This window comes from Gambusia affinis, linkage group LG15 (assembly GCF_019740435.1).
Source record: "Gambusia affinis linkage group LG15, SWU_Gaff_1.0, whole genome shotgun sequence".
NCBI lineage: Eukaryota > Metazoa > Chordata > Actinopteri > Cyprinodontiformes > Poeciliidae > Gambusia > Gambusia affinis.
This window is the reverse complement of record NC_057882.1, coordinates 6,264,914-6,289,410: the sequence shown is the minus strand read 5'-3', so window position 1 is coordinate 6,289,410 and position 24,497 is coordinate 6,264,914. Positions and strand designations below refer to the sequence as shown.

The 24,497-nt window shown below is 41.0% G+C and overlaps 2 protein-coding genes across 4 annotated transcripts; one reads left to right on the top strand and one right to left on the bottom strand.

The window, feature by feature from the left end:
• Nucleotides 1-1,184: 1,184 nt before the first annotated feature.
• LOC122845283 (hepatitis A virus cellular receptor 1 homolog) lies at nucleotides 1,185-2,874 on the top strand. Its single transcript, XM_044141491.1, has 3 exons — nucleotides 1,185-1,320; nucleotides 1,658-1,782; nucleotides 2,414-2,874. Exons 1-3 carry the CDS (start codon nucleotides 1,284-1,286, stop codon nucleotides 2,678-2,680), a joined length of 429 nt encoding a protein of 142 aa, XP_043997426.1. The 5' UTR covers nucleotides 1,185-1,283; the 3' UTR covers nucleotides 2,681-2,874.
• A 17,524-nt stretch (nucleotides 2,875-20,398) lies between these two features.
• Nucleotides 20,399-24,074, bottom strand: LOC122845422 (hepatitis A virus cellular receptor 1 homolog). 3 transcript variants are annotated; one of them, XM_044141713.1, is made up of 7 exons: nucleotides 23,987-24,074; nucleotides 22,671-22,872; nucleotides 21,981-22,120; nucleotides 21,822-21,893; nucleotides 21,604-21,677; nucleotides 21,267-21,375; nucleotides 20,399-21,171 (listed from the first exon to the last, which is right to left on the bottom strand). In XM_044141713.1, the coding sequence occupies exons 1-7, from the start codon at nucleotides 24,018-24,020 to the stop codon at nucleotides 21,092-21,094; spliced, it is 711 nt and encodes a 236-aa protein (XP_043997648.1). In that variant the 5' UTR covers nucleotides 24,021-24,074; the 3' UTR covers nucleotides 20,399-21,091. The 3 variants fall into 3 exon arrangements, with proteins under 3 accessions (XP_043997648.1, XP_043997649.1, XP_043997650.1); XM_044141714.1 differs by having other exon boundaries at nucleotides 21,273-21,375; XM_044141715.1 differs by having other exon boundaries at nucleotides 21,981-22,042.
• Nucleotides 24,075-24,497: the final 423 nt, after the last annotated feature.

Here is a 24,497-nt window from a genome sequence, read left to right as displayed (position 1 = left end):
GTTTCTACTGTGGTTACAACATGATGGTAATTATTAGACAAACAAAACCGACAATAAGCTTTTAGATATTCATTTCTATAAATGAATATCTAGAAATAGATTATAAAACTTACTTTGGGTCTTGGCTCCAGATCTTGGCTGTCTCACCAAGTTAATACATATCATCAATAAGAGTTTACGTTGTAAACACCGTCTATTTGCCCTAGTGTCCACTGGGGGGCGCCACTCATACAAAGTAAAAGGACCAACATACAACATCAAAGCTGCTCTTGATACAATCATAAACTAACTCCTGTAGTTGACAGGACAATCTAATCCTTATGAGTTCTTATTAATGATCAAATCTACCTCACCACACTAAATAAATTTACTGTATTTGTTGTTTGATCTCCATTTAATTCATTGCTATTAATAGAGCAATGACTACTTTCAAAAGTAAATGGACATATTTACCTCCCTCAGTAGCTACTGTGAAATAATTGCTCTGCATGTTAGTTGGCCTGGAAACTCGGCTGTATGCGTCTAAACTGTTTGCTTAAAAAAAATTAAAAAGTTGTGCCTCCCCGTCGGGGAATCGAACCCCGGTCTCCCGCGCGGGCGGCGTAAATAGTTAAGCTTAAATTCCTTAACTTTTCCCATCCATTCTCTATGGTAGTTCTTAACAATACGGATGTAATGCGCCGTTTGACCAGCAGCGGGATTTTGGGGGCGCTGTTTCCACGTCTTCTCTGTGATTTCAATAAGGAAGAACTTTGAGGCTGTTGTGTTTGGCGGGCTGCATCTAGCGACTCAGTAGCGTCGGGAAAATCCCCAAAACACTTTAATCACTGATCGACTTTCCCTCACAATTGCATCTGAGGTATCCATCCTTCTCCAAATAACGCAAATGATCATTTTCAGCAGAATGTTAGTTATATATATAGTTTTTTAAATTTAATTTAATTTTAAACTACCTAAGATTTGGAACAAGTTAGCAACTTTAGCTTATATTAAAATCCAATTGTAAACAGGTAAGATGTTAAAAGTTTTTAAAAATCTATCAAGCTATAGCTAAAGAAACCTGTGTATTTTATCACTTTTTAGTCTATTAGTTAATTTATTTAACTAATAAACTGGTGTCTCCAGTTCCAGGAAGCTGTGAAGGCTTGTTTTCTGTCCCTCAGCTCTCTCTACTTCCTCTCAGACCACTCTGAGGTTTAGTTCTTGTTGCCGCCCCGTGTGAAGCAGCTGTGGTGACAGCAGAGTTTCAGCAGCTGGTAGTCAAAACGTGCTGCTTGTTCATCATGAAGGTTGTGCTGCTGCTGATGGTGCTGCTCACAGGTAATCATCCTGTTCTGATCTAGTTTGTGTTGTTACAGTTCTGTGTGTTTCTACATGCAGGATGTTCAGTGTTTTTAATTGAAGAACTTCCATCTTGTCTCTGAAGGTTCTGGTTCTTGTTAGAAACTTTCTCAGATCAAATCAGCTGCAGAGACGAAGCTCTGCTGATCACTGACATGTTGTAGTTTCAGTTGGTTTTAGTTTCAGACTTTAAGAGTCATTGAAGTCAATGATGAACATAAAATTATATTAAACCACCTAATTACAATAAACTGGTTTCTGTCTGTGAAATGAGCCAGAGATGGAGACGTTTAACTTGTTAATATTCTGTTTTCAGTGTCAGGATGTGACGGCATGAGAGTTGTTGGTCAGACGGGTCAGAATGTGACTCTGCCCTGTAAATATGATATAAAATACCATGGAGCAGTAGAAGTTTGCTGGGGAAAAGGAGAAATACCAGCTGTTCTGAAGGCCATGTTGTAGTTCCGAGCTTCGCCACTAGGTGGCGCGGCCGTTTGTGAGTAGTATTTCTTTTTCATACCAAAACATTGTTTGAGAAGCCGTGCAGGCCAGTAGACGTGGTGTTTGAAGGTGGTTTTGGGATTTTGTTCGAGTGTGCGTCCATATGAATGGTAGGTTGCAGTGTATTTATGTTTTAGTAGCATTATATGTGTGTTTTAGTACTTCGAACATTTTCAGTTGTAAGATTTTCTTTAGAACAAGCGAAGGCTAGGCTAAGCTAATTTATATTCTTAAATGGTAAACCATATTCTGTTTAGTTGCTTTCCTTTGCTTTACTTAACTTTAATATTAATGAAACAGACATATAATATGATTATAATATGTTTGTAAATGAGCATCTGTATTCATGGTGGATTGTAATTTGTATTTATTCTTTTCTTTGTAGAACCACACACACACACACACTTATGCATACGCCTTCCTTCAATCCACACATCCGGCCTGTAAACCAGTTTTAACCGGCTGATTAAAGAGTCAAACCATCACCTGGCTTCATTATTGGCTCGGGGTCATCTGGGCATCTAATTGGTGCACATTCTGCGATCACCATTTTCATTCTGAACCCGAGTAGTGTAAACAACACTACAGCACACCAGCATATGGCTGCAACAATCAGCTCCTCTCTACAAAAGGATATAAAGTTGAGACCAGAGCTTCCAGCAGGTATCAGCTACTGGGACGACTGGATCAAGGAGACGTTTCTCTGACCATCCTCAACTTCACAGACGAAGATGCTGGAAGATACGGCTGCAGAGTGCAGATAACAGGACCGTTCAATGATGAAAAACATCAATTTGACTTGGCATTTGAAAGAGATGAGAAATTACTCAGATTTTAATTTAAATGTTTATTTTCTGAAGCCAATTATCAAAAACTGGACAAAACCATCAAATTACAATTCAAATGTTTAAATGATTTTGATAAAAATCTTCTAATTAATCAATTGCTTTATTTCAACAACACAGACCTTGTACATTTTTATCTAAACTCAATTATATGTTAGTATCACAAAGGGCTCAGTTTTACAATATTTAAATTTTTCTGTTACAGCAAAAATAATGGCATTGAAGTCATGACTGCTTTGTTAATGTTATGGTCTTGGCTGTGCTTTCAGCTTCAGATGGAGTCTCTATGGCCAAAGGTTTCCTTCCTTCCAACCATGAAGATTATTCTGACATGAATTGATCTTTTTATTGTCCGTCGTTCTCGTTTCTTGGTTGGCCACGTTCAGGCTTGATCTAATGTATGTGTTCATTGTGTTCTCTGAAGGCTTTTATTTTGCGTCGTTGAGGGTAAGAATTTAAGATTTGCATGTTTGTGTTCTATTACACGCTGAAGGTGTAATATGAAATTGATTTTTGAGTGAAAGAAAAATAAATGTGATTGTGTGATTTTTAAAAATGCATCGTTCATTCAAACTGAGATGATGACCCACCACATAATTAAATAGGCTAAAGAATTATAAATCATTTATCATATCACACCCACATGTTATTTGATGACATCCATTATCTTTATATGTATTTTTTCAAGAAGACATATGTGGGTAATTGTGGTAAAAATATATTTTTCTGCTTCAGGAAACTTCAAAGCAGCGGCAGCAGTCTCAAAACCAGACCAGGCTGGTGATTGCAGCACCTGTCGCTCCTACATCAGGTGGATAAATGCACATCTGGGTGCATTTGATGTGTTTACAGAATACTAAGTTTCAGTTTTTTTCCCCCAGTTTCTTCGAAGCGTCCTGTACCAGTATCTCCAAGGTTGCTTGCTCTCAAAATTCCATTAAGCAAAACCACACCACCCTTAAGACCAGAGCCTGTATATTGTTTCAAGAATAAAACAGATCATCATCATTGATACATTTTTGTTTAATTATGCTTACCTACATTGTACAATTTACCTCCCAGGAACCCCTGCAGCATCCTCAAGTTCCTCTGCATCACCAGCAGCTTCTGGTCAGCCAGATGTGGCACACTCCACCACACCTGCTCCACCTTCACCATTTCCTGCAGCCTCAGCAGGAGATCCTACAGCTGCGTTTGGTGACCAGCCAACGGCTCCACCACTCCCCAGCTACGACCAGGATGTGAAGCGATGGAACTGCTCTCACCAGCAAAGGATTTGGATGAAAACAGAGATGGAATCCTTGGGTCTGTGGCCTGGATCTCGTCCAGTGAGACATCTGATGAACATGATTTCTTTGTGGCGTTACCATCCTCAGCCTGAGCTTATTGACTCTATCCAAAACATCCCATCACCTAAGTATTTTCATCTCCATCCGTTTTTTATCTGGAAACCTGAGCATGCCATAATGGAAAGAGTGCGAAATAATTACTCACTTCCATGTCTTTACAGCTGTACAAAACCCCATGTTGTGTCATCAGGAGTTGGCCAGCCCCGTGTTGTCATTAGTTCAACCTGCCAGTATTACATCCTGGCCTCATGGCTCAGCTGCAGAGGCTGTAAAAAGTACTGGTTTGCAGATAAGCCTCAATGGATTAACATGCTGCCAGGTCGACTCAAGAACATCTTTCCTTCCTATCTGACACACAAAAAAGGCTTATGTAGGACCGTGATGGACGAGCTGCGGCGCTCAGGGAGATCTCCAAATGATATGGCCAATCAGCTGAACGAGGCCCTTCATTTGAAGTATGAGCACGCTCACTTGTCTTTCCTGTCCTCAGTCAAAAATGTGCTGGACGGAGAGATTGGACTCTATGATCAGAAGACCATCACTGCTTCGCTGAGAACCACAAAGAAGAATGGATTTATCCCGGTAGGTTATTCCCACATTCCAAGCCCTGCATGATGTGGTGACCGGCTCGTTAATGAGGCACTGAAGCTTCAAACTGCTTCGCCACGTAGAGACCAAACATCCTGAGCATAAGCAACACTTTGGGTGTCAATGTCTCTCATCACTCCCAGATGGACCATCTGGTTGCAGAGAAACAAGCTCAGGGCTCACATTAGTCTTTATTGAGAGTTAAAATTTTCACAAAAGTAAAATGTTCACTTTTGCAGCACATCTGTATTTTATTTTGAAGGGATATGTAAATGTTACCATAGCGATCAGAGTCAGAGAGTGTTAGCAGTGGTCGAGACGAGATGAGAGGTGTGGAGCTTGTGAGTTTTAGGTCTGGTTCACATGGCACGATGACACGAGCTGATAAAAGTAAAACAAAAAAAAGGCTTTAGTTGGAACGCCAACATGCAGAAGCATTATCTGACCCACCTCTCCCCACCCCACCCCGTCCCCTCGGGCCGCAGCAAAATTGCCAAGTCTTGACCGGTCCTGTTGGGGACCACTGCTGTAAGGTATGAAGAGACCATATGGACCTTACCACAGGGGCCGCTTTCCGTTGGCTGATGCTATTCTACGTAGTTATTGCGGCTACAATGTGCGTGGCCATCTCACAAACACACGCTTCCCAGTTAGCGAAGTACACCATTATGGCAGTACTGATACAACTTCTACAGCCTGTTAGCTACACAGATCAATATGCAATGTGTACTGTATCTGACATACATTAAAGATTTTATTTTAGCAGAAAAGGCTTTGGACTAAACTGTTACTCATGTTAGCCACTCTAGCACGAAGTACAGCTAGTAAATCAACCATCGCTGTGTTCAGGGAAGCGCTGATTAATAAATTAAAACTTGATATCGTAACGGACTGAATGTTATGTTTTTAACGTAATCTTTGCTCGTCTTGCGGGGAGCAGGCGGTTGCCACGGTAACAGGTGTGCTTAAACTACAAAGAGGGAGAGTAAAAAGGTAGGAGTGGTTTTGAGTTGATCACTTGTTCGGATTATTTTACCTTTGTTTACCTTTGCTGTGGCTCATTACAGCCGCTGTAGTTTCTAAACGTTGGACTAAATACCTCGTTCATTTATGACTATACGTCATTCACAACAAACATCAAATAGAACAAATATATTTCATAAAATTTTAACAAACAAATGGCTTTTACCGTGATAATTATGTAAAATTAAGTTAATTATATCCCAGCTTGAGAAGATTTGCCTTTACCTTAACAGAGCTCTTTGGTTCCTCCTATCAGTCTATAGCTTCTCATATTGAGGTCATCAAACCAAATTTCAGATCTTCCATAACTGATTGACACCTGCTGTCCTCAGGTTTGCAACCAGCTTGTGACTGAGAAACCAGTAACCTCCTCCCAGATGATGACATAAACTTGTTAGTTCCTCTGTCCATTGTAGTAGCTGATATAGTGTGAAGATCCAGTAAAAATGATGCACTAATGGAGTCACGTTTACATGGAAACAATGTGCTACGAGGCTTTGTTTGAGACTTGTGGTCACGTGGGTCGGTTGTGAGCAGAGCTTGGTAAGGTCCATTGTGTGTAAAGAAAAATAAAATTAACACTGTTTTGTATAGAAGTAGAAAACTAACTGCAATACACTTTACATAACCGAAAACAGTCCGAAATTGGTCGTTTTTATAGTTACACCAAGTTTAGTCTAAAACAAATCAAGATTAAAACTGCTTTATAACTAATGTAGGGCGACCAGACGTCCTCTTTTTCCCGGACATGTCCTACTTTTCAGACCTAAAAAAATGTCCGGGGGGAATTTCAAAATCATCCGGGATTTTGGTCAACTGCCTCAAAACACATTACATAGCTTACAGTGCATTGTGATTACATTGCCACTCCATTCCAGGTTTCTTTGTATGGCAAATTAGTTTCGCCCTTCTCCCCAAATCCAATCACGTTGCATTATGTGTGTGAGTGTATGCGGGAAAAGTAAAGATAGCAGAGTTGACTTGTACACCGGCCGCTAGACTAGTTAAATCTTAAGTGTGACAGGCGATAGAACATGTGTGTCCGCCGATTCTACGGCAAAAATGCCTAAACGAAAGTGTACGTTTACGGAGGAATTAAAGAAAAGATTCCCGTGCTTTCGTCAAGGTCGTGATCCCTATGAGGCGGAGTGTTTGACGTGTAAGGCAGGCACTAATGTGTCTGTGGCAAATAAAGGTGCCAACGACCTGCAAGTGCACGTGAATTCAGCAAAGCACGTGAAAGCAGCCAGAGGCGAAAACTCTTCGGCTAAAGTCACAAATTTCTTTGTGACAAAGTCCGACAGTGCAGCCGTCACTGCAGCAGAAGGCAGCTTTGCTTTCCATACTGTTAAGCAGTATAAGGTCAGTAATGAGACACAATTCCCCCCCGCCAACAAAAAATAAAGTGTCCTACTTTTCAGAAACCCGAATCTGGTCACCCTAAACTAATGGAATGGCGCTGACAGACTGCATCACAGCAGTTAGTTTCAGGGAAATGTATGTTAAACTTACTTACTTAAAACTTACTTTCTCCACATGAACAACATTTTTCCCAACCAGAAACCCCTCAGTCTGTCTCCAGCATGTGCTCCAATGCCATAAAGATGGCGACGGTCCACATGGGAATGGTTGGATCACGTGACCAACTATTAGCTTACTACTATTCGTTTTAGCTAATAACTTTATTTTTAGGTTTCTAATAATAGAAACATAGAAGAAATACATTCTTCAGATATTTAAATCCTGTTACATTTTGTTTTTGTTCTTGTGGTCTTAACCATCTCAGTTATTAGCCAAAGGAGTCTTGGCTAAAGGGCTATGAAGAGTATGTAACCACCGTGGGGCTAAGCTGCTATCTAGTCCACCTAGGGTTGCCATCCGTCCTGTAAAATACGAAATCGTCCCATATTTGGCTGTTAAATGTTGTGTCCCGTATTGAACCGATATGGGACCCTATTTGTTCCGTATTTATATAAATGTCCGATAGACATGCCTATCGCACACATAAATAATGACAAAAATAAAACACAGGAAATAATACGGTCAACTAAATTGTCGGGGAGCCGAACAAGATGGCGGCGTGAGTGGTCGTTCTTTGCAAGCTCTCCCGTGATTGTCTGGATAAGGAGCTATTATTGCTGTTTTAACGCAGGGAAGCGTTTATTCTGAGACATTCGTCAAATATTGTGCTTAAAGCTGATTGAAAAAGACGTCCTAATAATTTCAAGAATGGCTGCAAGTGGTAAGCGCAAATCCGTTAGCACAGAAAATACACCAACTAAAATGTCGGCTAAAAGTCATAAATCGACGGAAGACCATGACTTCGCTGAAAATATTATAACAACTTTAAAGTTGACGATAAACGAGAGAGCGGACAGTCTTCAAGCAAGCATAAATGATCTCAAAGATTCGGTGGATTATATCCATGCTGAAATGAAGGAAATACAAGAAAAGATGACCGAAACCGTCAAGAGAGTTGAGAAATCAGAAAAAAAGGTGCTGCAAATGGAAAATAAGCTGCTCGAACTTTCACGTTATAAAAGAAGATGGGACTTGCGGCTTTCGGGAATAAACGAAGAAGAAGGAGAAGATGTTCGTAGCAAGGTTATTTCCATTTGCCAGAAGACAGCGCCTGGATGCAAAGAGAAACTACCAGACGTCATCGACAGCGTACACCGGCTGGGTCGCGTTACAGGCACTGGTCGTCCTCGAGAAGTGATTATCCAGTTCTCCATGAGACACTACAGGGATACAGTATGGAAGGCGGCCAAACAGTCATCTTTTCTGAAATCAAGCAACCTGCGCTTCAAGGAGGACTTCTCCCCAGAGGACCGTCAGAGAAGAAACATGCTGTGGCCACTGGTGAAAAAAGCACGTGAAGAAGGGAAAACAGCCTTTTACATCGGTCCCAGAGCTTTTGTTATTGACAAAGGAGGAAAGAGAAAAGAACTTGAACCTGCTAGTGACTAGAAGACATCTTGAGAATCAGAACTAAAAGTTAAGTAATGACATTTAAATATTGAAAGAGCTCCGTTTATTCTATAATTTTTCTATTGGGAGAGCTTGTTAGATTGTTTTGCAACTCAATTTTCAGGGTTAGAAGCTACAACACTTAGTAGCATTTCTTTTTTTAAAGTTATTTCACTCAATGCTCGAGGGTTAAGGAACAACATTAAAAGAAAGGCAACTTTTTTGTATATTAAAAATTTTAAAGCAGATTTCTGTTTTATCCAAGAAACTCATTCAACTGCAAATGATACCAAATTCTGGAAAAGTCAATGGGGGGACGAACTATGGCTGGCACATGGCACTACTCAATCAGCAGGAGTAGCAATATTAAAACACAACTTCAGTGGAGATGTATTATGTTCACTCTTAGATGCATATGGACATTTTGCTTTATTAGTTATATCAATAAATGAAGAAATTCTTTTGTTGGGTTCTGTATATGGATACAATACCAAAGCAGAAAATATGCAACTTTATGATAGATTAAGTAACGGGGTTAATTACTTTTATGGAAAATATCATAATATGAATATTATTATTGGTGGGGACTTCAATTTGACTCTAAATGATGCATTGGATAGATTTCCTCCAAAAGCTAATACAAATACAAACACAGTTCTAGAAAACTTTATGTCAACCTTTGGCCTGATTGATGTATGGAGACAAAAAAATTGCTCCAAAATTGAATTTACATGGAAAAACAAAACAGGCTCCTTTAAATCAAGAATTGACTTCTGGCTGGTGTCTGATTTAATAGGTGATGAAATTAAGTCGGAGATTCTTCCAGCTCCTTTATCAGACCATAAGCTTATTTTAATGGAAAAAACTAATTTAAACCAGTACGGGAAAAATAAAATTACAGCTTACTGGAAACTCAATTCTACACTGTTAGATTATAAAGTATTGGAATACAGCTTGCAGTCAGAAGGAATTTAGTAAAAATTAGAAACTTCTAAAATATGAACTTCGAAAAATGTTTATGAAAACTGGAGCTGAGATTGCTAAAAGAAAAAGGAAAGTAGAATCAGAAGTAATAAAAGAAATTATCTTATTGAACAATGTTCTGCCAGAAAATATATCTGAAGAACAAAAGATTCGATTAAACCATTTACAACTGAACCTGGACGATATTTACGTTTCCAAAGCTAAAGGAGCTTACATCAGATTGAGACAGAAATGGTTAGAAGAAGGAGAAAAAAATTCTTCTTATTTTTTTAGTCTAGAAAAAAGACACCAAATATTTAACAGTATTATGAAACTTCAAATCAATAATAATATCTGTGAAGACCCTGTTCAAATTTCTACTTACTGTGAAACTTTTTTCCAAGAACTTTATCAGTCAAGATGTTCTGATGAAACTGTTACACAATTTTTTAACTCTTTGAATAAAATGCAACAAATTAGTATAAATAATAAAGAAGAATGTGATTCCTTGATTTCACTTGATGACATCCAAAAATCCATCAATAAACTAAAACTAAATAAATCACCAGGGACTGATGGCCTCAATGCAGAATTTTATAAAAAATTTTCAGATCAACTATTGTCATTTTTACATCAAGTTTATCTTGAAAGTTTGGATTCTGGATCACTTCCACCAACAATGACCCAAGGTCTGATTACACTGATTCCAAAACCAAAAAAAGACAAGCTACTTCTGGATAACTGGCGACCAATTACATTACTACAAAATGACTATAAAATTATTGCAGGTTGTATTGCTACAAAAATTAAGAATACTCTTGAAGAAGTGGTTGATGAAACTCAGTCTGGATTCATACCAGGTAGACATATTTCAATCTGGATAGACTCACACAGAGAAAGAGAAGCAGTTAGAGGATTTAATGATCCGAAATTTTTGGCGCTCGAACCCGGCGGAAGACTTGTGAGCTGAGGATCACCAGGCAGGTGATCGGTCCAGGTTTAGCTCAGGGTAGTCTTCCCCCCGGTCCGAATACTGGTGGTGGAACGGAGCCTTGAACGAAGGAGCAGAGAGGGAGCTAGGAAGATGTCCCTGGGATGATGGTGGAGATGGGGAGGAGGTGGGTCGAAGCACGGCTGACGAGCGAGAAGATCCGGGGAAGCTTGTCCTTTGAAGGGATCCGTGAACGACAATTGGCTGAAGCGGTGCGGCGCACCTGTCCCGATTGGCTGCAGCGGGGGCGTGTTGAGTGTCTGATGTGGGACGGCTGTGTTTTGTCTCCCAGCTTGAATTTTCGCCTAGGCTTCATTTCAATCTGGATAGACTCACACAGAGAAAGAGAAGCAGTTAGAGGATTTAATGATCCGAAATTTTTGGCGCTCGAACCCGGCGGAAGACTTGTGAGCTGAGGATCACCAGGCAGGTGATCGGTCCAGGTTTAGCTCGGGGTAGTCTTCCCCCCAAAAGAGGGTGCCGGGTTGAGGCCTAGCTGGCCTGCAGTCTGCAAGACTTGTTAGGCACAGCTATGTTGGCGGGGGCCTGCAGTCTGCAAGACTTGTTAGGCGTGAGCCGCGTTGGCGGGGGCCTGCAGTCTGATAGACTTGTTAGGCGCGAACCGCGTTGGCGGGGGCCTGCAGTCTGATAGACTTGTTAGGCACGAACCGCTTGGTGACCTGTGGAGGATGGAATGGCTGCTGTCGAGCCGAGGGCTGAGGACCGATGGTCCGGCCGGATCTCCTAGCAGAATGAGATGTTAGAAATGGCAGAACGCTCCACCACCAGATATGACGAGATGCTCACCTGCAGTTATGGAACGTTGAGCTTTGAGTAGGATTGAGAGATCGGGTCTGATGTAAGATGAGAAGGCTGAGGACGCCAAGCGTCCGAGCTGAAGGAGAGAAGCTACAGGGACGCCTTGAACGGCAGTAGATGTAGCGGCGCCTATTCTAAAGAATGGCCTGAAAAGTGACTAGGTGGAAGACCGCAAGCTGCTAACGTCAGTCTGAGGTGGTGAGTGAACCAGTTAGCAGTCACGGCGAAGCATTCAGGTGTGAGAAACAGAGATTTGGATTCGTGGCAGAGTTGATGTCTTTACATGTGAATTTGAGCAAAAAGGACAGAACGGACCGATCATGCGTGCGATAGCGATAGTACACAAACCTTTCGTTTTGGTGTGTTTGATGTGAAGGATTGTAGTGGTCCGCGAAGAATTTTAGATCAGATATAGATAAATCTCATGACAAACTGAATACTTTCGATGCAGACGTGAACTCACTCAGCCCAAGAAATCCATGGAAGGCTAGCAGGAAAGCGCATGGAGGAGCGCTTAGGTGTAGGAGGAGAAAGCTCTGGACGGAGCGCAGTGATGAGACTCCTAGGTAGTAGGAGTGTGATCAGTCTCTGCTATCGGGAATAGAGGGGCTGTGCTTAGCAATCCCTTTGAGAAGGAGCTTCGCAGCAGAGTTCGAGAAGAGGCTAGGTGATTAACTAGGTTTCTGTAGCTTCACGTAAAAACTGATGCCCGTGAACGGACTGCGGATGTAGGACAGTACGAATCGACGGTGGTCGAAACAGTAGGTGATGAAAGCGAGAACTGTGGATATACTACCAGGGTAAAGGGGAGAATTGATAGCAGAGCAGAACTTGGTGAAGGTTTGCCGGGCGAGAGTATGTGAAGAGGGTAGATGGGGCGGAGCCCGACTTTATGTAGTGGCGTGATGACGCGAGAGGGAGTGGAGAGAGCCATTTAAAAAGCGTCAGATCTTCGAAGGCTTGCGTTAGCTCGGGTTGAGCATCGGCAGCAAGGCATGGACAGCGAAACCTGAAACTTAGAACGGGACGGAGAGTCGCGATAGCATTGTAATAACCGGAAACGTGCTGAGCTGAGATGATGAAATGTTGTTGACAGCTTGCCATGTGCAGCGGCGAATGAAAAGCATAATGGAGCTAACGGATGGGCGGCCTTTATTAATGCTTGGACCATGGTAATATTATCGCAGCGCGCTAATAAACGCATTCTGCTCCAAGGATGGCCCCAGAGGCGGCAAGCTACGGCAAAGGGAAATATTTCATAAAATGTAGAGGATTCGGACTGAGGAAAATAGGAAGGCAACTTTCCAGCAACCATTTAGCTTTTAAAGCCCCCAAAACCAGAGGATGGGGCGGCGTCCGTGAAGACCTGAAGCGAGTCGGTCGAGAGAATGACGTTGGCTGAATGCGAGCCGCGTGGTGGGGTGTGCAGTCTGCGAGACTTGTTGGGCGCGAGCCGCTTTGCGGGGGCCTGCGGTCTGATAGACTTGTTAGCTCGAGCTGCGCTGCGGGGGCCTGCAGTCTGTGAGACTTGTTAGGCGCGAGCCGCGTGGACAGGGACCTGCAGTCTGTGAGACTTGATGGCCGTAAGCTGCGTTGTCTCCCCACAACGAACAGCCCTGCGCCTGATTACTCTTCTGTAAGGAACACATCCTACCTTCACACATACAACATGACGCAACGCAGAACCCATAGGGTGTCTCCACCAGCTGCAGGTTTGAAGAGGGAAAGCCTGGGTTACGTTTGCAACCGACGGGGAGGGACAAACGATAACGGTTTTAGGTAAACGGCCACATGCCAGGGAAGTTAGATCTTTGTAAGCTTTATCGCAGGCGACGTGTGTTGCCACAAGGTTAATTTCGCTGATTTCACTTGTGTGTTTGAGGAGGAAAAACAAAAACTTCCACAGCGCTCCGATGTAAAGATGTAAAACAAAAAGATTTATTCCACAGTTTCTTGTGTTATCCTTTACATGAGCAGTCAAATCTTAAATAACCTCCATAATACAAACTACGGTTGAAACTGTGTGGCTCTGACAATTCTCACTGCAGCGACCTCGCCTTTTTCCCTCTCTTCCCTTCCGTTAACACCAGGCTCCTCGCCTCTTTTGCATAAATTGCAAAGTGGCCAATGAAGTTATAAGGCATACAAACTTAAAATAAAACACTTAAAACACTATGAATTTAGCTACATGCAATATAATAATACTTCCTAAACCTCAACAAATTCTCTTATTAAATTACTAATTAAACGAATAAGTTTTTTACAGTAACTGAATATTTTCTACATTAACTTGGCCTCCCCACAACGGTTAGACTTGGTGATAAGCCGTCAGGCTATCAAGGACGCTGCTTGTTTATGCGAGTGCGCTTTGTGGTTCACTGCGAATAGCTCCAGCAGAGATTACGTAGCAATTGTGACAAACATGAGAGATCGTGCATTTATCAAAACGCTGGCTAGTCGTATCCTGACGCGTTTGTTGGACTGGCGACTGTGCAGATGGCACGGACCTCTTAGAGCGCATGCCTGCTTATTCGCTGCGTGAGTGCCTCCTTGAAAGGAGTCGGAACCATTGAATGAGGAGGAAAGGAAGCCGTCGGTGCGGGTGGTATTGCCACGTGTGAATGACTTGAAAGAGGACGCTCGTGAAGTTCGGATTGCTGTGCAGGTGAAAACTGACTGTTAGAGGGTTGAGGTTGACGCAGGTGTGACCGGTGCACTTCTGCGTTGTGTGTGGTAATCAGACAAACCACAAAACTCCGAATCAGGGTTTGGAGGCGGTCTCCGTTTATTTATCCTGTCAATCGGGAGACATTAGCATTAGCACATAGCATGTGCTCTAGTTCGCCAGCCCAATCTCTCCCCAGTGGAACAAGTAACAAAAGGGCGCGCTAACATACCTGTCAATCGGGAGACATTAGCATTAGCACATAGCATGTGCTCTAGTTCGCCAGCCCGATCTGTACAAAATAACAGTATTAACATGCATCAGATGTTATAAAGGTGTAATAGCAACTAAACTGAAAATAGCCATCATTAATACAGGCGGAAAAATAAACATTCGAACAATGTAAATGAAAGGAATACAACGGATTATAAAACTTGCCTCTCCCCAGTGGAACAAGTAGCAAAAGGGAAGAGGAAATTAATAACTGAGTATATATAATGGTCCTGGAGGACCCTGAACAAAAGAAGAAGAAAGAAGGGCGGAGCTGGAGGGCCAAACCCCTAATAGCAGACACAGAGGAACACAAGGATAGACAAATATAAGAGGACAAATAAATTAAAGAAAACATTTTGTGGAAATATATAACTAACAATATAAACCCAGTTACACAGGCGACTGGAACTACGTGGATGAAAGACGGGCAAGCACGTCTCCTTTGACCCTGATAAAAGGAGTGTGAAACTAGACGAGAGCGGCAGGTCCAACGTGTTTTTTTTTGTTTTGTTTTTTTTTCTTTCTCTCTCCCTCCAATAAAAGAGGAATTTGTAAATAAAAGATTGCACCAAACTCGTTTGTTTTCAGGTGCGTTTCGTGTGTAGCTTTAAAAGACTCCTCTCTATTAGTGAAAAGAGCTTAAAGAATATGGTGCTGTGATTAGGAGACCAGCGCAGCTGGGCTGGAGGGCAGAATGTGCTGAGATACAAACTGGGACTTCTGACAGAATTTGGAGCGAGCTAAGCAACAGAGGAAAGAGAGGGCTACGGCGGCCTGAGCGGGGAAATAACGGAATGAGGTTGACAAAGAGCGTCCGCCATTAAATGGCGGGCCGTGGGAACCCCGGCTCTTCTAACTAATTGAGCTACTCGAGACCCTGAAGATGCCGACTGACCAGCAATAGGAGGCGAGATAAACTGAATTAAAGGTACTGGTGCGCTGACGGTGACATGATGCATATCAAATGAACGAATCAGGAGTGGGTACGTCTTACCTAGACGACGCCCGATGGGCGTAAACGAAGTTCCCGGTTGATGGGGCTGAAGAGTCAGCTGCGAGCTGAGATACGCGGAGGTGAGCGTAGCGGTCTGATTTCGGTTTTCTCCTGGAGGTGGACTGGTAGAGAACATGGGGCAACGGATAGAGTCCATGATGGGACGAGGAGGAAGAGCCGACGTGCGTCAATGGAGCCACGGCGGATCGTGGAGACAACCAGCGCTTGGCTGCAGGTTGACAGCACCAGTGAGGCGTAGCAGCTGACGATGGTGAGCCGGAGCGGGGAGCCAGGCGGATGGCAGAGGACGCCTGCGTCATCAATGAGGGAAAGACATCAATGGAGGCCGAATGCAGGCTTGATGGGGTGGTTAGATCGGTGAGGAATGACTGGGAGTCGACAGGAGCGCAGCCGGCAGGTGAGGGACACTCCCTGTATCTGGTTCTGAAAGAGGGCGAAGATGATCGGAAGGTGCTTCTGCGAGCTGAATTAGGGACTGAAGGACCGGTATTGCTGGCGGACGGGAGGCAGCTGACTAGCTGACTGAATGTGGGAGAGGTTGGAAAGCGCATACGTAGAATCGAAGCACGGCTGACGAGCGAGAAGATCCGGGGAAGCTTGTCCTTTGAAGGGATCCGTGAACGACGATTGGCTGAAGCGGTGCGGCGCACCTGTCCCGATTGGCTGCAGCGGGGGCGTGTTGAGTGTCTGATGTGGGACAGCTGTGTTTTGTCTCCCAGCTTGAATTTTCGCCTAGGCTTCATAACTAATAATATTAGACTTATTTTGGATTTGCTAGATTACTCAGAGTTAATAGAGGGGGGTGGTCTTATATTATTTCTAGATTTTTTTACACAGTGGAACATACATTTTTATTTAAAGCACTAGAAGTATTTGGATACGGACAAGTCTTAATTAAAAGTTGTCAAATGTTATATAGGAATTGTAATGCATCTGTAAAATTGTCACATGGTTGCTCTAAAAGATTTTATTTGAGAAGAGGTCTGAGACAAGGGTGTCCAGTCTCCCCATATCTATTCATTCTGGCCATGCAAATTCTTTCAGTTAAAATCAAGGAAAAAATTACAGGGATTAATGTTGCAAATAGAAATATCATAATTTCCCAGCTTGCTGATGACACTGCACTTTTTTTAAAAAATAAATATGAAATAAAAAACTCTATTGAAATCATCAACACCTTCTCCAAAGCATCTGGTTTGACTTTAAATCTAAACAAATGTGAACTGTTTTCCATTAAATCTAATTTAAAAGGGACATACCTCAATATTCCAATAAAAGACAAAGTTAAATATCTTGGAATCACAATAATTAAAGATCAAAATATAAGATCAATAGACAATTTTAACTCTATAATTAAAATAGTTGAACAAAGATTTAATTTGTGGCTCCAGAGAGATCTCTCTCTTTTAGGACGTTCATTATTAATCAAAGCTGAAGGCATATCTAGACTCGTTTATCCGGCCCTTGCTCTTGATGTTCCCAAACAAATCAGTAATAATATTAATAAAATAAACTTTAACTTTTTATGGAAAAAGAAATGCCATCTCATCAAGAAAAATATTCTAATGAATAAAGTTGAAAAAGGTGGAATTGAAGCTCTTGACTTTACATCTTTAAACAATTCATTCAAAATTAAATACTTAAAAAATCTTCTAAAAAACCCAAACTCTATATGGAATGCTATTCCCATTTACAACTTTGACAAAATTGGAGGATTACCCTTTCTACTTAGATGCAATTATAGTATACCCAAAATACCCCTAAAACTATCTACGTTTCATAAACAAATGCTGTTAAGCTGGTCACTTTTGTACAAACACAATTTTTCTCCCCATAAATACTATATTTGGAATAATGAAGACATTAAATACAAAAATAAGACAATTTTTTATAGAAAATGGTTTGATAGGGGAATATTACTTGTAAGCCAGTTATTAAATCCAAATGGTCATTTATTATCCTATTCTGATTTTATGTTACTTTTCCAATTTCCTGTCACCCTGTAATGAAGGTTTTCATTACTTATATAAAAACACCTAAAAGGGGTTGAATGAGGAGACAAATACAAATTGAAGTATTTTATTGTTTGTGTTTTGTCGAGTGGCACCTCAGCTGGAACTGATGGTGTCCTGTTAAAATAAAACAAACAAATGGATGGGTTTTGTAACTGTCTGAAATAAACTGAAATGTTTGTAGAAATGGCTTACCTCTGTCTCTTCCTCTGCAGGGTGTTCAGGCTAAAAGATTCCCCGGGGGCCTGAACACCTTATAAAGGTTCCGGAAGAGACCAAATGCAGATGGAAGAGGGGGAGCGATGAAACTATGTATTTTAGAAGTGTAATGATTGGATTTATATTTATAGAAAGGTATTTTAGAAATGAAAGGGCAGCTTAAAAATGAAGAGTGTTATGATTATGTTGAAGATTTAGTTGTTTTGTTAAGATTGTCTGTATATAGGTATTTTGTCCTACCCTGTTTCTTGGTGGGGTTGTTAATGGGAGCAGCTAGGGACTATAAAAACCTGTATGTTGGCCACATTGCAGGTTAGTTGGTGTGGCTGCTGCTAAGACCCATGGCCATTGTAAGCAGGATTGTCTCCATGTTAAATGTTGGAAAATAAACACCTGGTTGGTCTGCACTATTTCTCTGCCTCAAGACTCCTCTGTAAACCAGCCGCTAAGGGCCATCCTAACACACCCCTAAAGAATATGCTATTGTGTTTGACGCAATCCCCAGTGGGTCATTAAAGCTTTTATCATCTATACCTTCAGGTCAAATCCACTTAATGCCAAATTTTGATCCAAACTCCATTTATATTGATTATGATTGCCCTTTTTTAAGTAAGAAAACAACCAACAAAATGTTAAGAAATATTCTATTGCGAGATGTTGTTTTTTCACCGGCTTGTATATCTTATTGGTCCAGCATTTTTGAAAGTATAAATTGGAAGTGGACTTGGTTACTCCCAAAAAAATACTTAATAAACAATAAAGTTAGAGAAATTTCTTATAAAATTATTCATAATGTTTATCCCGTTAAAGCCTTTTTGATTCAAAGATATAAATGGAATTTGGACCCTATGTGTACTTTTTGTAAAAATAATGAAGAAAAGCTTGTTCATCTTTTTTGGGACTGTAATTACACCAAAATATTCTGGAGAGATATGTCAATTTTTTTTCATCAAAAAAGCTCAATATTACTTTAACAGATAAGGATATTTTGTTTGGGATAGAGAAATGTGAACTTGTCAAAAAAGAATTTTTATATCTTGTTAACTTTTTTATTATTTATGGTAAATATCATATTCATACCTCCAAATGTTTACAACAAAAGCCTAATTTCCAGATCTTATTATCTTCTATTAATATCTTTAAAGAATCTTTAAAAATCAGCTCAAATGTTAAAGCCATTCAAATCATAACTGCCCTTAAAGAACTACAACCCTCGAGCACCGATTTAATTTTGACATTGTGAAATAATTGTTCTATGTTCTGTAAAGCCCTCTGATGTTGTATTTGTGTAATTATTAACGTTCTATGTTGTTCATATATGTTGTTTGTTTGCAATAAAAAATAAAAAAAATTAAAAAAACAAATAAAAAAAAACAAACTAAATTGTCATGGCGGGAGCTAAAGGACCCCGGAACGCTACGGACCGACGCTGTTGTCACGGTTGCCTAGAGACGGACACTGCGCAGCTGCGGTGAGCTGCTATCAACACGCGTCTTTTTAAAACGTCCACAACGTCCTCGTTCTCCACCGTTCTTAGAAGTAAAACCTCTCGTAAAGATACATACGTGATAGGGAAGACACAAATCCCAGGTTGAATAATGTTGGTGAAAGGACAGAAAATAAAAAAAAGTGTTCATCATGGCGCGTTGTGCTGCTGTATGATATCAGACAGAATGGATCATTAGAGGAACTGCAGAACCTAAGGAACCAGACAGCACCGTCTCTTCATCATCAATCATCTCCTGAGGCTGACATAGTACAGAACATTCAGCTATGATTAAGTTTCTTATTGTGCTTTTAGTCGACGATATTGTTATGAGTAATTGCTTATTTAATGTATAATAATATCAGCCAAAATAATACAAATGGTCATTTAAGGAAGAAGTCATACAAATAGATTAACAGTAAATACATAAATAGTTCCTACTTTAAAAGGTTTGTTAGAGATTTATGTGTGTCTTATTTTGAAATGTTTATATATTTTATGAATTCATTGTTCAGGGGTCATTTATGCACCAGACAAAGACCTGCAGCCCAGGGGCGGATCTAGACGGGGGCCAACGGGGTGCCAAAGAAGTTATACTAAATAAATGTCTTATGTTAATACTCAGTGGTGAATTTTTTTAACCTTCACAATTTTACTTTAACAATGAATTAAAATTTACAGTGCAGCTGCTGTATAGGATCACGCTTTCCATCTGCAGGGATCTGCAACCTGGGTCTCCGGAGACAAAAGTGGCTCCATGGCTCACTTAATACATCAAATGATGAAATATTGCTCTCTTTTGTTTGTTTAATTCTTTTTTAAGTTTTGACTACCCTGGGTTTGTGGTAAATTTGGTCTAGAACCAGACTCCAAACCTAACTCCTCATTTGTATAAATATTTTGGTAATACTCTGTAAAATACCAGAATGTTCACATAACTTTTATACTTTTGGCTGTCTGAGGATACATTTTAAATATTAAATCAGGTGTTGTGATCAGTTACTCAGTACTTGAGTAGTTGACCAAGTACTTGTTTAATTAAACGTGTTTAAGGTATGCTACCCTGATTGGAGTTAAATTTTGGGGTATTCTAACAGCTCTATGAATGAACGTTTGCTCCATGGATCACTTTTTAAAAACAAAAACACTGCCATACAATAATGTCCATCACTGCAGCAAACGTCCCGTCCCATGACAGCAGGGTGACGCACCATGCTGGGCGTCCCATATTTTAATTTCTGAAAGGTGGGAACCCCAGGTCCACCTCCACATCTAAATCACTCATAATGGTCAAACCTCAGTTAGAATATTAACAACATTGAATGATAGAAAGCACGCTTTGTCATTTGCCACATTTATTTCTACTTAGAACAACTTTACTGGCCAAGATTTAGTGCGAAAATGAGGAAACAGACTTTGGTCTCAAACACTCACAGTATGCAGACAAAGTATTTAAATGTATAAGCTTTAGAAGAAATAAAATAAGGATAAAAGAATAATATGTACATGTACTATTTTCCATCATTGTTTAAGCAAAAAAGAAAAATAAGTTTGATTAAAGGATAAAACTTTTGTTTTAAGAACAACTGAGTAGTGGGGAAAGAAACTGCATGGTGCTGACCAGTACTCTGTCCACACAGTGATTGATGAATGCATGACAGACTGAATAATAGAGATAGAAAACATGATTAGCAGCTTCTGTAGAAGGCTGAATTTCTTGAGTTGCTGTAAGAATTTAGAATGAAGACAGAAATACATCAGCAGTTACTGGAGAAAATTGGCCTCAAGAACAGTTGATCAAAATCTCATCTGTATAGAATAAAATAAACACAATGCGGGTAAGAAAAAAAAGGCAATCTTTAACATCTTTCTGTTCTTAAGATGAAGGCTTCATGCTTCAGTTCTGGCAGAGAAAACAATAAATGAAGACTTTTGGTTTTATGGCACTCTGACGTTTTAAGTCCTGAAAGAGGACCATTGGAGAAGCTGCTTAAAGGTCAGGGGTCACAGTGATCTGGTGATTGTTCATCTTCACACGGAGCTGCTCTCCTCCTCCTCTGATTGGTCCAGTCTCCTTTCAGTCTCTGCTTCCCGGTTAGATCTCCAAACTCCTGCAGCCAACAGATGAGTTTTAAGAGTTCGACTTTAAACCATTTTTAAAAATGTTGCTAAATATTTTTGATTCAGTTTGTTATTTTGCACAGACTGTAACCAGCAGCAGACAGCACAGCAGGGATGAAGATGATGAAGGCCAGTCTCAGAGTGCTTCCAATGAAGGTCTGCAGAGAGTCCACCGGCTCCTCCTGGACAGGAGACTGACCGGAGGAAGAAACAGGCAGTGGATCAGTACAAACATTTAAAAAAATAGGAAGTATGAAAATTATTTTGTACAAAAACAAAACTAAAACAAATGAAAAACAATTTAGACAAGAAAAGCTGTTTACTAATTTATTAAAACTAATGAATTGATCAACAATGATTTGAGTTTGTTCTTGGTGCAGAAGATGATTCAAGTTGATGTTGAATTGATGGTGTAAGCCCACCTGAACCTGAGCTACCATTGGCTCTGTTCCTGCACCCCCTGTGACATCACTTCCTCTTTGATTTGTGTTGAAACCTGTCAATAAATCCAGAATAGTTTAGAAATCACGCTTGAAAGTGTCAGTTTGTTTTTGATGAGGGTATAGCATTAAAAAATGTAAAAACTAAGACTAGTTGAGTTAGCATAATACCGCCTGCTCTCAGATCAGATTGCACCTACTCGTTATGGGGTTTGGTGTGTTGAACTTCTCCACATCTTCGCGGCCCAGAGGTTTGGAGATCACAGATCGAGCTGCAAGACGGGAGAAGACAAAACGATTCAGGCCAGCAGCTGGAGACGTGACAGCCTACGTCATCAGAATCAGAGGAGCGAGCGTACGGCGGATGATGATGAGGTGGACGGTGGACGTTTGGTCGTTGAAGGGTCCGGGCAGCTGAACTCTGCAGTGATAGAAACCAGCGTCTGACAGGCGAGACCCAGAGATGGACAGAGCGGAGGTGGAGGAGGACACCGAGAACCTACAGAGGACAGAGGGACACCGAGATCCTACAGAGGGACACCGAGAACCTACACAGGACAGAGGGACACCGAGAACCTACAGAGGACAGAGGGACACCGAGAACCTACAGAGGACAGAGGGACACCGAGAACCTACAGAGGACAGAGGGACACAGAGAACCTACAGAGGACAGAGGGACACCGAGAACCTACAGAGGACAGACGGACACCGAGAACCTACAGAGGACAGACGGACACAGAGAACCTACAGAGGACAGACGGACACAGAGAACCTACAGAGGACAGAGGGACACAGAGAACCTACAGAGGACAGACGGACACAGAGAACCTACAGAGGACAGAGGGACACCGAGAACCTACAGAGGACAGAGGGACACCGAGAACCTACAGAGGACAGATGGACACCGAGAACCTACAGAGGACAGATGGACACCGCCTCACTGGCTAGCATGATGAACAATCAAATAAACATTTTTCTCTCCTTAACAAGTTTGAGATGTTCAGGCGGATCAGAATTTTCCCGCACCTGTGTGACCATCAGTGGCGTACCTGTCTGACTGTCGGTAGGTCACCTGACCCCCGGCGCCGTTGATCAAGGTGTTGTGGCAGGTAAACAGCGACGGCTTCCCCCTGCCCCAGCACACCTCCACTTCGCTCTTCCCTGCCTCCTCCAACCGACATGGGAGCTTCACCACCTGGCCGGCCACACCCACCACTGTCTCCGTGGCAACAGCTGACATACGTAGCGCCACTGATACAGAAACGGAGGGATGCTTCAGTAATTTTCCCATTTTCTGTTGTTCTGAAGACTCATATTTGGGTTCCTGAAGTGATTATCCAATCCAGAACTGAATGAGTTGATCCGTGTAGTTAGGAAACGCCTCGTAGTTAGTTTGTAAACTAAATATTTAGTTTACAAACTAAATAGTTTGAAACAGAAATTCATAAATTAAACATGGTGGAACAATAGCTGAAAAATGTACACCTACTTTTTTCTCATTACAAAATAAACCAAAATTTAGGATTTTTCTAAAAGAAAATTTATCTCAAATTTTGTAGATTTTTATCTTAACATTCAGAAATTTTTATTTTTCTAGAAAAATTCTGAGGTTAATTTGAACATTTCTGGGCTTTTTTGGTAAAATGTTGACCTTCTAAACTCAAATTTCCTTGTTTTTTCTAGAAAACTTCACAGATGAAGTTCAAAGTTTTTTGGCGTAAATGTACTCCTGTTTTTTCCAAACTAAAAAAACCCCAATAATAATAATAATAACTACAATAATATTTCCTGAACCAGATGGAAGTAATACATACATATATACATACGCATCTCCCTACATATATACATAAATAATATATATCTATTTACACACACCTGGACCAGTTGCCCAAGTCATCCACAGTGCTGTAATTCCCAGCCAAATTCATCCTTATACTTTTGAATAGTAACCATTTTGAGTCTTTTCTTAAAATGCCTCATGCTTGGACTTTGCTTCAGCTCTTTAGTGAGTTTATTCCAGATCTTCTCTCCAATGACAGAAATGCACATTCTCTTCATTGTTGTTCAAACATTCACAGTTCTGAAGTTCAGGTTTTCTCTGTAGTCGTGTCCCCCCACTCTATCAGTAAATATATTTTTTTTAATATTTCCTGGTAATAATTTGTTTCTAACTTTGTACAGAAACTGTGCAGTTTGAAACTCTACCAAATCTGGGAGTTTCAGGAAATAAGAATCTATAAATAAATTGTTGGTATGACAATAAAAAAAAAATCAACCTTGTGAACTATTCGAATGGCTCTTTTCTGTTAAATCCTGATTTAATCAAAGAGCCATTTAATGACCTCTGTCCCCGATGGTCTCTCACCTGAAAGGAGCCAGACGGAGGAGAGCAGCAGCATGTTGCTGTGTGTCCTGCAGACGGACAGAGAGACGGACAGAGAGACGAGACAGATGACTAAACTTCCTCACTTCCCTTTTCCATCCAGCCGGGTATTTATAGAGCCAGACTGTTGTTACAAAACGGCCTGGAAGTTTAACTCAAACTGTCCAACATTCAGAGTGAAACATCATAAAACAAGGCCTCCATGTTTTATGATGTGGAAACATGGCATAGCGCTGTGGACTACTCTCCCTGATAAAAGAAACATGGAGTAAATTTCACTGTCAGGCCCAACATTAAACCAAACCATCGTCCATCCGTTCCATCGGTGGGTCACATGACCAGACAGGTCCAACATTAATGTGTTATAGTTTTACTGGTTTAAATCAGTTAAGTCATATGTTAGGTTGACTTGACAGAATAGAAATAAACTCATTCAGTATTTAAAGCATGATGAGAGGTGCACTCAGTCTGAAGTGGAAACTTCATGACATCA

Excerpts from the sequence above, each read along its gene's own strand:
- LOC122845422 (XM_044141713.1), bottom strand. The coding sequence starts at position 24,020 with ATGCTGCTGCTCTCCTCCGTCTGGCTCCTTTCAG. Across the intron at positions 21,894-21,980 it reads CCACCTCATCATCATCCGCC|CTCGATCTGTGATCTCCAAA; the intron begins GTACGCTCGCTC and ends CCCGTCTTGCAG. Across the intron at positions 21,678-21,821 it reads CACACCAAACCCCATAACGA|GTTTCAACACAAATCAAAGA; the intron begins GTAGGTGCAATC and ends ATTTATTGACAG.
- LOC122845283 (XM_044141491.1), top strand. The coding sequence starts at position 1,284 with ATGAAGGTTGTGCTGCTGCTGATGGTGCTGCTCACAG. Across the intron at positions 1,321-1,657 it reads GCTGATGGTGCTGCTCACAG|TGTCAGGATGTGACGGCATG; the intron begins GTAATCATCCTG and ends TTCTGTTTTCAG. Across the intron at positions 1,783-2,413 it reads GAAAAGGAGAAATACCAGCT|TGTAAACAACACTACAGCAC; the intron begins GTTCTGAAGGCC and ends GAACCCGAGTAG.